Source organism: Cebidichthys violaceus, unplaced genomic scaffold, assembly GCF_023349555.1.
Source record: "Cebidichthys violaceus isolate CVI_PGR_0920_01 unplaced genomic scaffold, fCebVio1.0.p SCAF_12, whole genome shotgun sequence".
NCBI classification, from domain to species: Eukaryota; Metazoa; Chordata; class Actinopteri; order Perciformes; family Stichaeidae; genus Cebidichthys; species Cebidichthys violaceus.
In genome coordinates, this window is record NW_027176285.1 from 14,831,092 (window position 1) to 14,846,075 (window position 14,984).

The 14,984-nt window shown below is 44.4% G+C and overlaps 1 protein-coding gene across 2 annotated transcripts in view; it reads right to left on the reverse strand.

The window, feature by feature from the left end:
* The window catches only part of fibcd1b (fibrinogen C domain containing 1b), an 87,971-nt gene that overhangs the window by 40,595 nt on the left and 32,392 nt on the right, over positions 1–14,984 (reverse strand). For both annotated transcript variants that reach the window (XM_068706636.1, XM_068706637.1), the window contains 2 exons: positions 9,152–9,311; positions 3,308–3,444 (listed from right to left, as the gene is read on the reverse strand). In XM_068706636.1, coding sequence (XP_068562737.1) covers positions 3,308–3,444; positions 9,152–9,311 — 297 coding nt within the window. The remainder of the gene's footprint in view (positions 1–3,307; positions 3,445–9,151; positions 9,312–14,984) is intronic.

Genomic DNA, 14,984 nt, shown 5'->3' on the forward strand with positions numbered 1-14,984 from the left:
CATCATTTTCCTCTCATGTTCTCTTGTGTTCTCTCTCTGAAACAACGTCGGCTTCGTTACTCAGTGTGTCGTTTTATACCCAAATCGCCTGGTTTTAAAAGCTAGCTTCTCATTTATGGAGTCAGAAATATTTGTGGGTGGCCGGGTTGGTTTGTACGGCCGGCCTGTGCATCATGCAGAGTGTTACGGAAAATAGTTTCTTTGAGAACAACAAAGCTGTTGCCTTTTTTCAAACAGCTGAGGGCCTCTGATGGACTTTTTTTTTTGTTTTCTTCCTTCGAACTTAAGAAAAGCTCGTCGGGCATCATGAGCGTAGACCGCGAACACCGCATGGCGCACCCACACAACAACAAAACCCATGCATGCAAAAAACAAATCTTTGGTGTGCTCTGGTGAATTTGGACACCGAGAGATGCAGATATACAAACGGACATGCGAGCCAAACGTCCTCGTGATGTGAACCGCTGACACGGGCGTTATCCCTAATGACGACCCCTTTCACTGCAAATACAAGAGAACAGAACGATTTAGTTCATCTGAATGAATGTATTTCAGAGAACGGAGGAGAAAAACAACTAATTGCTGTTCCCTTATTGCGTATTATTTATTTGTATCCGTACGTCTCTCTCTCTCTCTCTCTCTCTCTCTCTCTCTCTCTCTCTCTCAACATCAGATTGGGATGTATTCACCGGGCCCTCTCGCCTTTGTCTCCTGCACTCTCTTCTCCTCCTCGCCTTCTTCGTAACCTTCGCATCTCCCAGGCTTCCTGCAAACGGTGCTGCGTTATGTCAAAAGCATGCTAATGAGGTGGCGGCATATGGCTCATCCCTTATTTAAGCTCAACCCTGCCAGACAGACAGTGAGCCACTCAACTCACCATGCATCATCACCCCCCCCCCCCCCCCCCCCCCCCCCACCTTAACGAGGCGTGATCGCAATCAGCTCAACGCACACGGCACGATCGGTCACTGCAGCAGCGTTATCGCTTCAATCTCAGCCGCTACGGAAATCCTTTCTTTTTTTAATGAAGGGACACGCAAACAGGCGCTACTTAACACTTTCTTACTGAGACCTGTGCGAAAGCTGAAAGCACGATCGCACTCCCAAGCTATTTATGTATAGACGCACACAGTTTGGCACAAACATTAATTCATGCACACACACACACACACACGCACACACACAGACACAAGCATTTACCCACCGACTGTCTGGTATGTAACTCTATTCCATGGTGCTGTGCTAAGCACTCTGTCAAACTGACAGTGTTGTTTTATTTGATGATGGTAGGGGACGACCTTCCCCATCTCGCACAGTTAGTCACCGATTTCCAAGCGCGCGTGCACGCACACACACACACACACACACACACACACACACACACACACACACACACACACACACACACACACACACACACACTCTGCCATGACTTTGAGTTGGAAGTTTGACACGTGCTGTATGCGTTTGTAGAGGATGAGAATATATTTTGCTTTTCTAAGCTTCTGCTAAGTATTGGTTATTATGCTGGACATTTTTTTTTTTTTTTTTCGTAGAAGCAGCTAAGAACAGACAAAGATGCGTTGGCATGTGCAGCCGGAGATCTCTAGTAAAGCCGTTAAGTGGAAACGATCCGTATTAAAAACAGGTTTTACACCTTTCATGACATTTTCACACACGAAACACGTTTAAAACATCCATGACAGTGATGTCAACAAGACCGCATCACACCCACAAGCTGCAGGAAGATAGCAGACTAAAATGCAGCATGTATTTATTCCCTCAAAGCAGTTTGAATGCATCTTGCATGACATGGAATTTATGTCTTGCAAATCAATCCCTGAATACTTTTGAACAGATTCCACAGCCGGCCCCTGGGTGCCTTCATAAACGCATCACAACCAGTCAAAAAAAGAAAAACAAAAAAAGCAGTTGTGATGGATTCATGTAGCTGGAATTTCAAAACTGTTAAAAGTGTTACAAGGCCTTAGTTCTCTATTAAGAACTGCTCTTCTTTCCCAGAGGACTGCTACAGTATACTTCAGAACAAAGAGAAATAAATGGCTCTAACCAGTAGGACGGTGTGTGTGTGTGTGTGTGTGTGTGTGTGTGTGTGTGTGTGTTTGTGCGCGCATGCACAGTAAAATGCATCTAAACCACACTTCCAAATATAACTTCAAACAGCTCAGTGTCAATGTTTGTTCACCTCGCTGTCTGTCATTCCCAAAAGACGCAGCGCTTCCAGTATACAGTCTCTCTTAAACAGCGATGTTTACTTTAGCAAAGGCCAGACAGCTGACGGATGTTTGATCAAGGAGAGGGAAAAAAAAAAAACACACACACAACACACTTAAAGAAACTCTAAGTATATTTCACCGTGTCATCATTGAAGAATCCCAAATCCTGTCAAAATATCATTCCACAAAGACGAGAATGCAAGATTTACAAAAACCAACATCACAGACGGGTCAGACGTGCAGCAGCTCTGATGGAAACAGTCGTTTTAGTTTGACTGTGGTTGAACATTCAGAATGGAGGCCGTCTTTAACGTGAGCTGGCTGTGCACGTCTACAGCACATATGTTAGACTCTTATGATTTACTCACGTTTCTGCCATCAGCTCTCACGGTAACAGCTAACTAACATCTCTCCCCTTGTGATTATGGAACCATTCACTTGTCCCACTAAACGCTGTTCATCGCCTCTCAGAAGCCCCCGTTTCATCGGCCTTCTTTTGTCTCGCTCCTCTATATTCATCTCCCTTTCAGCAGGCTACCTGATGCCGTCCTCACTTAGATGTGACTAATTAGTTTTCTGTTTTCTAAATGAAAAAACAAAAGAAAAAAAAAAAAAAAAAAGAAAAGAAGAAGAAGCTAAACATGAAAATGAACGGACTGCTTTCAAACGGGTCCGCGAGAAAACTTAAGATCTCCTCGCTGTGCTGTGATCAAACTCTGATGAGACCTTTTCAGATTGTTACATGACGACGCTGAGGCAGTGCAACTGTAATCACAGCAGGTGTCCGGTAAAAAAAAAAAAAGAACAAAAAGAACAACTCCATGTGACGTCTTGTGCTGCATGACTGGGATTCAAATGGAACCGGTGTTGCAGTTTGAATCATTTTTATGTCGTGGTTATTAAGTAAACAACAATAGATTTGTAAAAGCAGACGTAGTGAATAGGCCTCTTATTTATAATGATGATTATAACCCCCCAAGTGAATGTTTTTCTATATTTTAGGTACATACATATACAGCCTGGGTGTGTGTGTGTGTGTGTGTGTGTGCGCACGTTTCCCACTGACTCACCGTCCAGCCTCCCCCGTCTGTGGTCATGTCGCAGTAGACCTGGAAGCCTGCAGGGTGGTGAACAGGAAACACTGAGTAGATGCCGTCCTCTCTCTGACCACTGGCGTACAGATCACCGCAGTCACGGGGACGCGAGCCTGGGGAGAGGTGAAAGTCGCGGGGACATGAAATAAATTAGATCCAATATGGCTTGCAAAAGGGAATGATTGCCTCGGAGCGGTAAAAGTGTAATCAGTAATAAAGAGGAAACGAGGAACACATGAGATCACACTTGTCACACTTTTGTCCTCTGTCTACAGCCGTAGAGAGGAACGCAAGTATGCAGTTAACACGGAGGAGCGGTGCTGGGTCTGTGTTGTGAAAGTCTTCCTGTCAAAATGAAACCTCAAAGTGTTGTCTTACTCAACAATTTTTTTTCTCGAAAAAAGCTCGAAAAAAAGAGCTCCCTGCTCTTGAAAAAAAAAAAAAAGGCTAGAACGAGCAATGAGGAGGTAGAGGATGGCCGTGCGGAGGTGGGAGACACACACACAAAAGAAAGATATATGGCGAGGTGGGTTGATAGATGACACGGTGGTGCAACGGAGTCTAAGTGCAGCGAAGATAAACGTGAATGAAGACGGAACACGAGCAGGTCGAAAAACGGAGACAGGAAGGCACGAGGGCGGAGCGAAGACGCGACGCGGATGTGTCGCACGGAGACGGGGAACTGAGATGACACAGGTTTTAGGGAACAGGAGGAAACGGAAGACGTTGTAGAAGTCTGAGAGAGGAAGAAGCGTGGCTCAGTGAGATATATAGATTTGAGCGACAAGGAGAGACGGGGGAGAGTGAAGAGAGAGCATAATGAGAAACAGACAGAAAAAGAGAGAGGTGAGGGAAAGTTAGTGCAGAGAAGAAGAGACGGCGTCAGGGAACTTGGAAGCTACAGCGGAGCAGAACAGCTGCGCCCTTCACTGTGACTGAGAAACCAGTTTTTACACAAGGGATACAAAAATCTATTCCCCAGGAAGGGACAATGTCATAGATTATGCATGCCGGCCTTCGCAGGGTCAAACCCCCGAAAACAGCCAGCAGAGCTCTCGAAAAGGCCGTACAAGTACAACCACACCATATGGAACGCTCGGCCTACCACAAGCTTTTTCCGTTTCTCCGCGTTAATCCTCGACTACCGCGCTCCGACTTTCATCACCGTCACCGTCGCATACATGGTAACATTTCCCGGTTCTTCTTTTCGTGACAGAAAACCGAAGCTGCCCGGACATTAACTGACTGTGACAACATGTAGCCCAGCTACCAAACTGGCATGACGCGTCACATCCTTGTGTGTCCATTCGTCCTGTTGCCTGTTGTAACCATTGTGGACTTTATGGTCCCATGTATTCTATATATCGTTCTCACTAATAGCAGATCCAACAAAGGCTTGGCGTCATAAGCTACGGTACGCTACTTGTTAGCCGGATCATACTGTGTCGAACAAACACAGGACTTTTCCCCCAGGAGACCAAAGTCTGAGTCCCGTGTGAAACATAAAGTAAGAGTTGACTTTACATTGTTGCACTCGTCGCATATTGTTACATGGGCGACTGTGGCTCAGCGGTAAGCAGACTTCAATCAGAAGGATCGGCGGTTCAATCCTCAGCTCCATGTCACTTAACCCCAAATTGCTCCCGCAGGCTGTTCCTGCGGTGCGTGAATTTTACATGAATGATTAGATAGTCCTGAAAAAATAGAAAAGCGCTGTAGAACTACAGTCCGTCTAGCGTTCACATAAGACTTTAGCTTGTTTTCGTGTTACGTTGTCCTGATGTGTCGTATGTTAAGCTGTTCCATTACTGTTAAACCTAACCAATCGTTTGTTTTTCTTTCTGCTAGAGCGATACGAGGCTGATATGAAACATATTTATGAAGCGTATTTTTGGTTGTACAAACATTCTGGCAAATGGGTCTCCTGTCAGACTAGGAGAGTATCCGTCCTGAATCTCATCCTCAGTTGCATAAACCCTTCAAAGTAAGTCACTCTGACATCACAGGCACCGCACAGCGGGATCTGAACTCATTTAAATGCCCCCCCCCCCCCCCCCCCCCCCCCCCGTACTCGCCTCTCCAGCTAACGCTGCTCGTCTGTGGCAGCCCACCGTAGTCCTATCCAACCATTGCACATGTCCCGCGTCTAACCTTTTTATGTATGCTTTGTCTTCCTCTCTCGCGTTTTGAAATGCTCATACGGCTGAATAATTAATGTGGCAGCAACAGTAACAATAACAGAAATGGGCTTTCACTTCAGCAGCGGCACAGCGAAGTCGGGCAGCGGCACGACCTGAAAAGTAAAGGACTCCTACGGTGTTTTTGGTAAAAACTCAGTAAAAAAAAAAAGCCCCGCTACCGTCAGAGCTGAGATGGGGCTTCACTCGCTGTCAGGTTTGGATTCGTATAACTTTGAAAATCTAATATGCTCTTATGGGAATCCAATGCAAACAGTACAGAGATGAATACTTCAAATATCCACAGGCACAGTGGGACAGACAGGCAGCCAAAGATGTGTGTGTGTGTGTGTGTGTGTGTGTGTGTGTGTGTGGGTGTGTGTGTGTGTGTGGCTCAAACGTATGCACACAGACGTAAAGAAATGTAAGAAAATGTGCGGTTTAGAGAATGTGCATACAGTTTTTTGGTTTTTTTTACCTATTGTATAATAGATGGTCAGTCCCCGCTGACCCAGTCAGAATTCACATAGGGTTACAATTTGATGCATTATGTGTTCGTAACATCTGTTATTTACGTAGCATATACAGCACAAACATTCTATATAAGAGCTGTCGTATCTCAGCTATGGAGATAGCTAACCCAGCACGAGAGTGGCATAATAATAAGAACACGGATATATATATATATATATCGACCTAATAAATAAACATGGGTGTTTAGAGAAGATGTATGTTGTATATCAATTTTAAACAGCACTGATGTTCCCGTTATTTCTTTTTTTTATAGATGTTCTCTAGTTCAGTGTCCTCCATGAAAGGTCAAGGCTGCGCTCCACACAAACAAAAAAAAAAAAATACAGACTTGCCTGCCGGCTGCTGTGGAGAGGAAACCTGGACAGAACTACATCTCAAGCGGGACGTGGTGGACAACATAAACATGTAGCAAATAACGAATACTTAGCATACTATATATATATATATATATATATATATATATATATATATATATATATATATATATTATATGAATATATTTCATGTGTTGTATGTAAGAGTGCTTTCAAAAGAATCCTGCACCCTGAGCCATGAGCTGAGAAGATGTGAGGCGCTCTCCGTGGTGCTGAACCGCATTACTGTTACAGCTTTACTCCTGACATTCACATTTACATGGAACATGTGTGGGGGGGGGGGGATCAATTACAAACAAAAATAACAGAGAAAAGATTCCCTGGAACCGTTTGGTATTGTCAAAGCAAATTAGTCCAGCGCCAGATTAAATCCTGGCTCTATATAGACGGCAACGCCGACAAATCAGTCTGCTCCGGGGAGAATAATAGCTGGTTTTTCTGCTTAATAATAGGATGTCATTCCCTCCTCCCTCGGCTGTTTAGAGCCCAGGACAGAATGGTGACAGGTCAGGTGTTTCTGCTGTGAGGACAGGTGGGGGTCTTCCCTTGCGGACAACATACAGAAGTAAACAAGGATGTGTTTTATTCTCCTCATATCTCTTGTGTTAATGTCACAGAGAGGAGCATGAGGTCCAGAGTGCCTCTGCTGGATCTCTGCTTTGTGTACGAACAGGTCTGCATATTTCAGTAACCCCCAAAATCCCCAAACAGACAAACCCAATAATTTATGTACATTTTTATTTTGTTTTAAACTTCAAGAATAAAACTGCACAAAAAAAAAAAAAAAAATGGCTTCCTAAAAAAAAATGCATTGGTTTTAGTAAACACATCTTTCATATATTAATTTGCTGCAAAAAAAAAAAACCGTGTTGATCAGGAATGGATTTTTTTTTTAAAAAACACACGGCGCTAATACATAATCATCCCTGATTATGAACACTGTACCAGACATTTCCCTATATGACACAGTGTAAAACACAAACGCGCGTTGAATCAGATGCAATGCAAAATGACAGTCCTGCACTAAATGTTGCCTCATTAAAATCATTCTCTGCTTTGAGTTGGTCAGAGCAGCGACGACGCTTCACATCCTGCTGCATCACGCTGCGAGTTATTCTCGCTCTCCTCATGCAGCTAATACGTCGACTCAATCTTTTTGGTAACGACTTCAGCTTCAATACCTGCTGCGACGTAACGTTCTGCTAACGATCTGAACATGTATCGCCACCCTGGATGCTGGTGTGTTTTTAGGAATCTGTTTGCTTATTGCTTCAGATAATCGGGTTGAGACAGATCTGGAAGAGGGGATGTCAGGCATACAACTGTGTGAAACACAAGTTCAGCACCATGGACAGAGATCCAACCAGTCCATTCAGCTTTTTCTGATACTTCAGCGGGATTATTGCTGGAGATTTTTCAATGCACAATAACCGAAATTGGAGATTTCACAAACATGCGATGTTAATACATTTTTGGCGTAACGGTGTGTTTGGTCTTGATCAGCTTTTAGGGAGACTTAAGATAAAATGATGCATTACTTTATAGTGCAAATTAATTTGAAACATTTACTGACAAGTTTAATTGACACCACATCACAATGTAAATCCCCAACAGATCTGTAATTGTATTCAATATAGCAACACTTAAACATATCTAAATATATATATATATATATATAATCATATAATCAGGACATGAAACTGTACTGTCACACTCCTGTACCCAGAAGATCCACTGACATTAACTTTAAGAGTAAAAAAGGTGCACATTCGAGCTTTTAGATTCATTTTCAACCCATCATCAGGCGCAGGTAAGAATCCCAGGTGATGGATTGCTGACAGAAAGCAGACGCGTGAGGCCCATTCAGCAGCGGAGGATCGGGGGGGGGGGGGGCTGATGATGTCACTGGCCCAAACCGTTTGTAAGATAGCATATTAATTAATAAAACAACCCGATGAGCCGTGTGAAGCACTTCAGCTCCTTAGCGCAAAAGAAAAAAAGCGCATGCCTTCGCACTCATGTTTGCAGATTTATGAGACATCTTCCCCGCGCTGCTCTCTCCCCCCCCCCCCAAAAAAAAAACGTGAATCTCTCTCTCTCTCTCTCTCTCTCTCTCTCTCTCTCTCTCTCTCTCTCTCTCTCTCTCTCTCTCTCTGTGTTATTGCATGCCGTGTGCTATACACGAGTAGTCTTCGCTCCTGTGCTCCTTGGCTACCTTTGCAGGGGGAATCCAACAGGGGGGAATGCCATTGGGTATGCCGCGCCTGGTTAAAAGCCTTCCAATGGGACGACGCCTCGGGCCTTTCTCTGCCTCTCAGCAACACAGCCCAGTGGACTATGCAAGTCATTTCTCATGTATAGTGAAAAAAAACAAAAAAAACAAAAACAAATCCACAGCTCTACCAAGGCCACTGGATAGCGTGGAGATGTAGCCCAGGGAAACACACACTGATACCACCAGGAGATGTGTGAGTCGAATGGATGATAGAACACACTGGAATACAATTTCAAAAGAATAGTGGAGTCGGGCTGACAGAGGATGGGATCAACGACACAGAGCGGAATACAGTGGCAGAAGGTCACACATATAGGGGGGGGGGGGGTGATGTATGAATAACATACACAGAGGCAGAGGGACACATTGAGAATCAGACACACAGATCTACAAAGGAAAGAATCAGATCCGGCCGGGACGACGGGTACGGATCGTACCGGCCGCGCCTCATTTCTCTTACCGTTGGCGCAGCCCTTGAAGCGGGCCCCTCTGACCGGCGCCCTCTGCAGGTCGGCCTTGACGCGCGCCTTCAGGCCCACGTTCTCCTTCTGCATGGCGTTGAGAGCATCGCTCACCGAGTTCACCACCTTCACCATGTTGATCTGACTGTCTGACAGCAGCTGCAAAACACACACACACACACACACACACACACACATATACACATTACATTTATTAACAATATAATTATGCATGGTGCTACAAGCTGGAAAAACCTCATATTCCTTCTGACCATTTATGCGTATTTACAACCTTCCAGGCAGTTAGTGGATTTATTTTACCACATTAAAGACGTGTAAAACTTTTATAATCCTTAACATTATAATCATATCAAACCCAATTTGCAATACTATTGCCATTACATCCATATTCCGTCATTCCTACGCTGGATTTGAACGGTGTTAGATTCACAGAAAAGAATTAAGCACGAGCATAACTTGACATAACAAATGCAAAACTCTTGTAATGCCGTAATTTGGAGGAGCCGAGCAGCCGGTTCCCCGGCATTTTCCGGGAGGAATCGCGCTCTCATCGCACACAAGCACAGCGCGATAAAGAAGACGTACGAGGACGTTTTCACCGGGCCTGAACAAAGAAGGAGTTGCTTGTCTTCCTCGGTAGTATTTCTCACAGGGTAGCTGCACAAAGTATGTTTTCCTGCCCCCAGTCATTTGGAACGGAAGTCTGGGAGTTTGTATTGTAAAGAACTTCTTAGCGTTATCACCGGTAAGCACAGGTGTCGCCAAAATCGACCAGAACGGAACGCTTACGGATTAGGACTTTAAAGATAAGCGATCCAAAAACAATTTTTTTTTTTCTTTGCCTCTGATTTTGTCAGAGTTACATCACATTTGCACAGTAATGCAACTGCAAGAGGGAACTTAGGAAAAAAAAAGAATTCTCCCCTTGATCTGTCTCACAACGTCTGCGTAATGTATGCTTTCTGGGTTTGATCCCATGTTAATAGCTTGAGGAATGCAGCGCTTTTTCAACAGCGAACTCGGATGTCGGTGCATCCTTGAACACACCAGCAAGGACAGTTTTCACAGTATGTGATAACAATGTGACTTTAACAAAAAAAGGGGGCAATCTATCTGAAAAGTGTTTGTATTCTGGAGGAAACGGCACCGATGTATAGTATATTTCATTTGTAGTTAACGGGCTTAACCGTACAATATTTAACCACCGGTACAGCATAGTGCTTTAGAAACACCGAAGTGCAAAGTGTAGCAAAGACGCCACATGGGTACCCTACCCCATAAAGCACCCCGGTGAACGCCGTGAAATACAAAGTGCCCTATGGGAAGCCCGGTGATGAATGTGTGTGCTGGGCCGAGCGGAGAGCAGGGTAACCTCTCTGATCTACCGTGGTCACTTTCTTACCTGCATTCCTTTATGCGATGTTCATTGCCGGAAAGGTCGTTTTCACATATTGCCCTAGTTGGCCAACACCTATGCTCAGCCAGGTGTTGGGGCCCCACACACACACACACACACACACACACACACACACACACACACACACACACACACACACACACACACACACACACACACACACACACACACATTATACTTTTGCTGGTATGAGAAATGTTCTAGTTTTTCCGTACCTACCGTCTCTCTCTCTCTCTCTCTCTTTCTCTCTCACTTCCTTTCTTTCCTTTTTCCTCCACTTTATCACCCCCCACACACACACACACACACACACACACACACACACACACACACACACACACACACACACACACACCAAGGCACGCAGTGTTTTAAAGTCATTTATAAAAAGGAGTTCAGAGCGTCCTATCCAAGGTGTGTCTGTGCAGCTATATTCAGGTGTTAAAACTGCATTAGACAGAAACCCCGGTGGCCTTTCCCTGGCCTCAATAACTATGCAACGCACCTCTGAGGCACAGCAAGCTGCACAGCAATCATATTACATGGGCACTGGGGCTTTAACCCACACACACACACACACACACACACACACACACACACACACACAGCCATAAACAACAACAGCACATTTAGGTAGCCACATGCCAGTACAAAAGGAGACCGCATGCATGCATACTCTACAGAACTGACACACTGTGCTCAGCAGCTACAGGCAGGACGCGTAAAAAGAAGACGTGTGTTACCTGCTTCGTTCATGTGTGTGTTTGGCAGCATAAGAACGTTTTTTTTTAAAAAGGTTAAGGTTATTTGATGAATGCGTTGGCCTCTATACTTCCAGCGTTGTGATTTCATTATAGAATACGGTGCGTTGCATGTTTTTGTTCAAAGGCTGGAAACTAAAAAGCAGGGGACTGTCTGCAGCCTTTATTAAAAGCCTTGGCTGACACATCAATTAGCGTCATGATGTAATTAGCTCTCATTAGGCAGCCTTTCCATTGGCGCACAAAATCAGTCACACCGCGGCACTTCTTTTGCGAGCAAAGCTTTAAACACCAGCATTTCTTATTTGTTTTTTTTTATTTGGTTTTCACATCTGCGTCAGATTTAGGGAAGGGATGAATTCAAATGTTTATGAAGACGTCCTTCATGCACAAAAACATGCGGCGCGCCTTCACCTCAAAAATCAAAGTTCTTTGGTTGTTACAGAAGTTCAAATCCAGTTTGCTTTACGCTTTGTCTAATGAGTCTAAAGCGAATTAAACACGATCGAAAGTCACAGAACAGTGAGGAGGTGCGAGGCTGGAGCCGGACGGGTTAAATCAAGTCATTCAGTCACCATCTGCCTAACAACCCGTCTTCACCTCACAGACAGAGGCTGTCCGGTCGACTGGAGCCCGGAGGGGAGAGTGAGAGGGAGCCATCGAGGAGTCGCCCACTCGCTCCTCTTGAGTGGTGTGCAGCTCCTCAAATTTAAAAGCCTCGAGCACATTTCAGCTGTTCCACGACTTCACTTAGAAATCCAGAGTGACCGACTGAGGTTGAGATAATGAGAAAATTTCAAAAAGAAATGTGCTTTGCGGGACACCAATCTGTGCTTTCAGAGAACAGGGAAACACGACGCGGGTCATCGTGGAGCGTAATTAATAACTTGTTTATATTTATATATATATATATATATATATATATATATATATATATATATATATATATATATATATATATATAAAAAGTGTTTTTGTTTCTCACAATTTTGATAAAATAAACAATTCATCGACTATTCCTGCAAATATCCCGCAGATTAATTGTTTTAATTCATAACTTGGAGCCCCTGCATCTCCAGAATTAATTCTGCCAAATGCGGAGATGCATAATTATGCTAATGAGGAACGCATGAACATCAGATGTCCACAGGGCGCCGATTGTTAACCCCATTCTTTCGTCACCGCGTTTGTTGCACTGTTTGTCCCAGCCTCTCCGCTCAGACGCTCCTACACCCTGCATTGAAGAGAACGCCCCGTCTTTATTATCGAACTGGAAGCTTTGTTCATCAGACTACACTTTGAGAGCATCAGGGTGGCTAATTGCTTTCCATGTGGGCTGTTTCTCTGATGCCAATAAGCTACAGCTGGAGCTTGTTTTTTTTTTAAAAAAAAGGCAGTTTTGAACCCAGAAAGTGAACCAACAGTCACCTTTCTGGGTTAACGAGCGTTACGTACGCCCTCCGTTCACACACTTTAGATTCCTCCCTTGACCACCAGTACATACTTGACTTGACCTACTGTACGAACAACCTCCGCCTCGCTTACTGTATCCTCCCGACTAAACCCAAATCAGAAAAAAAAAAAACACAGACATATATGCGGCCCTCTGAAGCGTAGAAACAATGAATAAAACATTTCCCCCGCTGACTGACGGAACCTTCACACATAAAGGGAATGTTTTCATAGCAAATCTGGTTCACATCATACAGAGAGTCTCCGGTCTTTGATCAGGCTTTTGATTCCGTCCGTGTGTGGTTTGACGTAGGGGTCGGGCGGGGCGAAAAGCTCCAGCTGTGCAATTAAATCATTACTCATGAATAATGTGCAGATGTGACCCTTTAATGTTTCTGCCCATTATACAGTATGTCTCTATTGGGCAACAATCCCTGCAAATTGTATCCCATTCGTGTCACAGTTTTTAACACATCTGTATGTCAACTTGATCTTATTTTGCTTCCATAATAATTCACAAAAAAATGAATTTCCAGTAATTCATGTTGCACTGAATCATAAGCAATCTCTAAAGGATATTGTTCTTGTTCTAAGCAAATGGCTTAATTACATATTTTCTGTAATTCCCTTAATTAGAGATGTCTTTGAAGCTACCCATTTGCTTAATTGAATTTGCTTTCCCTCATCGTATGTGACTTTTATCATTATCCACTCGTATTGAGGGGGATGGGGGGGGGGTTGAAGCTATTTGTATCACATCCCTGCTGCAACAAGCAACTCTGTGGATTTTTGACTTTTTCAAATCCTCAAAGGGCCGCGTGTCCACCAGAGTGAACATCTCGAGGCGATACGGTTTCCTATTATTCTACAGCAGCAGAAGGTTGGCACCGAGATCCGTACGAGAGGTTGTGGGCGAAACTAGTCAAACGCATTCATATTCCACAGGCGCAAAAATTCAGTTTAAACTGTGACCTGCGGTTCAAGGAAATCAGTAAGTCACGCTCTTCCTTGCAGTCTTCTTTTTCCTTTTTTTTTTTCTTTTTGCAGTCAGACATTGTGCAAAGCTGAATGTCAAGTCAGATGAATATGTGAACTACACATTATGTCTGCTGGACTTCTGCTACGGGGGGATATCGCACCCTTCCATTTTGATGAAGGGCTGCATGTCACATGACCTCCAGCTCGTGGCTCAGGGCCGCCACCGCTGCTCAGAGCTGAACAAACAACATTCAGCGAGTGTTTTAATGCAATTTATACCACTGCCGAAAGTTTGTACTCGATACTGTGATGAGAAGACTTGATGAGAACTGTGGTGCCGAGGTGACTTAGAGACACACTGTTCCGTTACTGTCAAACAAACAGCGAAGCAAACGGAAACTTCATTCTATTTTTAGAATGTGACATACAACTGTCAGTGAGGTGAGGCAAATGTCAGGGAGTGGAGTTGTTAAGTGGTGACAGTCAGTTATCCACAGGTGATGACTACAAAGAGGCGTCTGGATGACTGTGTGTGTGTGTGTGTGTGTGTGTGTGTGTGTGTGTGTGTGTGTGTGTGTGGTAATTCCGCGAATTACTTTCTAAATGTAAATAGATTTTTTTTTTTGACAATATGCAATCTGGCTCATGACAAAATCAGAGCACAGAGACAGCAATAATGAAGGCATTAAATAATGCCGAATCAGGGAAAAAAAAAAATAAAAAAATCCCAGTCCATCTGGTTCTGTCCTCCGTCAGTTCAGGTTGTATCTAGAAATCATGGGCGATGTTGTGAGGACATTAAGCCGCCAAGAGCCCCCCCCCCCCCCCCCCGGGGCTCAATTCAGGGCTAAGGGAAGGAGGAGGAAATACACGGCCAGCATTATGCGAGAGATTTGACTTAGAGCAAACAACGAGCACGTGAAAAGCTTTCTCTCTACACGGCAGGGTGGAACTGTTCTTCAGGGGGCCGCGGTCACACGGAGCCATTACTAACACTGGCACAGTCAGCTCTGTCGTCGGCGGCGTATAAATCAGAAAATCCCGGCCACAGGTGGCTCATAGATCACACAGTCACACCATCGTGTCAGGCAAAAAAACAGCGGATGTGCACTCCACATGCCTCGCCTCCGAAGAGGAAATCAATCACCGGGAGTGTCTGGGGCTGCCATGCACCACCTCCACTTAGCCCCGGTGCCCACTGCG